Source organism: Priapulus caudatus, unplaced genomic scaffold (assembly GCF_000485595.1).
Source record: "Priapulus caudatus unplaced genomic scaffold, Priapulus_caudatus-5.0.1 Scaffold1746, whole genome shotgun sequence".
Lineage (NCBI taxonomy): Eukaryota > Metazoa > Priapulida > Priapulimorpha > Priapulimorphida > Priapulidae > Priapulus > Priapulus caudatus.
In genome coordinates this window covers 24,513-26,069 of record NW_014578807.1, presented here as the reverse complement: position 1 = coordinate 26,069, position 1,557 = coordinate 24,513, and the positions used below count along the sequence as shown (strand labels likewise).

Genomic DNA, 1,557 nt, shown 5'->3' with positions numbered 1-1,557 from the left:
TGCACAATCTCGAGATTGTGCAGATTCCAAGTTTGGGTACGACATGTGTGGCATGACCGAGTGAAACTGAAAGCTCAAAAAATGAAATGGTTAAATAGGTTTCGCATAAAAAGCTAAATAGTTAAACATGCGTTGTGAACTACTTACCTCCGTGGTCTGTAGTAGCTGCAGCACTAAATCTGCGGATTGCTTGCCTTGTTATGAACGACATCGTGGTACAAACTACCTAGTAGTAAAACGTTGAACTCAACACAAAATAGAAGCAATATTCACCTTGGCAAGCACCCGTATGTCTATACCAGACACACGCATTGATAGAACACCCAACAAAATAATTTCTTAATATTTCCTTTTTTAATCAATAAAAATACATTTAAATGCACAAATACCTACGTTAACCAAAATTAGTGACACAAAAAAGTGTTTTCATCTTATATTTCAAACAATTTTATTTTCCCAACTAATAATGAAACAAATAAACTCACTTCCTTGTTTTCGACTGGTGATGTCACGCTGATGATTTGTGGGATAGCGGAATGGCGACGGCCACCGAAAGTTGTTTACCTTCCGTAGGATTTCCCTACGTCTGCTTGTTATGTTTTCCCGTGTACGTCTTCTGACGGCACGGATGACGGAGTCCCGAACGAAAACGTGATATTAATGAATCTCAAATAACATACATACTACGAGGCGATGGGGAACAAACAAAATAAATTGTCCGACGAAAAGAAATGGCACTCGATGCCAGTTGTCGACGTAAGCACCATAATTAAATAACAATTGCCATAATTATGTAGCATTTGTAGGGAAGCAGCAATTCGAACCGGTAAGGCCGTACTTTTCCGTCACGGCTGAGTTGTTCCGTAAAGTCCCTATACTAATTTATGAAACAGTGGTTCTTTTCTGACCGTACACTGTACAGTACAAGCTACAACGATCCTGGGAGTGGGGGTTTGTTTTGATAGACCTTCAGTTTTAAAGGGACTGAAAAGCATCGGGTGTAACCCCATGTTAAATTACAATCATCGTGCTGACAATAGACGTGTATGTATTTTTCAGTCGGTCAGCCAGAGTGGCAGTGTGCGAAGCACCGGGAGCCTAGGAAGCCTGGTGAAGGAAAAGTTTCGAAGCTGGGGATCGATACGCAGTCTTGGGTCGTTGAAGGGCTGGGGCGCACGTCGCTCATCGTCCAAGGTAATTCGAACGTTCACTCTGCTTCTTCACTGCTGAGATAATCGGCAAGTGTGCTAGCAGGAGTTCGTCTAGGTGCTAAAGCCTAAAGGGTGGTTCGAATGCCCTCAACCAGGAGGGCTTTTATCACTAGAAAGTTACTGCAAGAGTTGCCCGTACAGACTGCACAATTAACATCAAACATCAACGTGTTTCGATGTATGACCCGTTTCTTGGAGCTACCACAGTAGATGTGGGGTCCACTCACTCGTTCGGTCCGGGGTCTACACGTGACAGGCATTTCATAAGAGAACAGCATAGTGATGTCACGATCATCGATTATACTCGATCATCGGTTGAACAAAGGCTCGAACCAAGCGCTTGGTT

At 43.0% G+C, this 1,557-nt stretch overlaps 2 protein-coding genes across 2 annotated transcripts in view; one reads left to right on the top strand and one right to left on the bottom strand.

Moving 5' to 3' along the window:
• The window catches only part of LOC106817500 (cytochrome c oxidase subunit 6A, mitochondrial-like), a 3,702-nt gene extending 3,406 nt beyond the window's left edge, over nt 1-296 (bottom strand). Inside the window, exon 1 of the mRNA XM_014822167.1 lies at nt 148-296. Within this exon, the coding sequence (XP_014677653.1) occupies nt 148-211 (64 nt within the window). The 5' untranslated portion in view covers nt 212-296. The remainder of the gene's footprint in view (nt 1-147) is intronic.
• Nucleotides 297-508: 212 nt separating this feature from the next.
• Nucleotides 509-1,557, top strand: part of LOC106817495 (serine/threonine-protein kinase S6KL-like) — a gene marked incomplete in the record, with an annotated part of 8,369 nt that continues 7,320 nt past the window's right edge. The window contains 2 exon segments of the mRNA XM_014822162.1: nt 509-756; nt 1,060-1,194. Of these exon segments, the coding sequence (XP_014677648.1) occupies nt 694-756; nt 1,060-1,194 (198 nt within the window).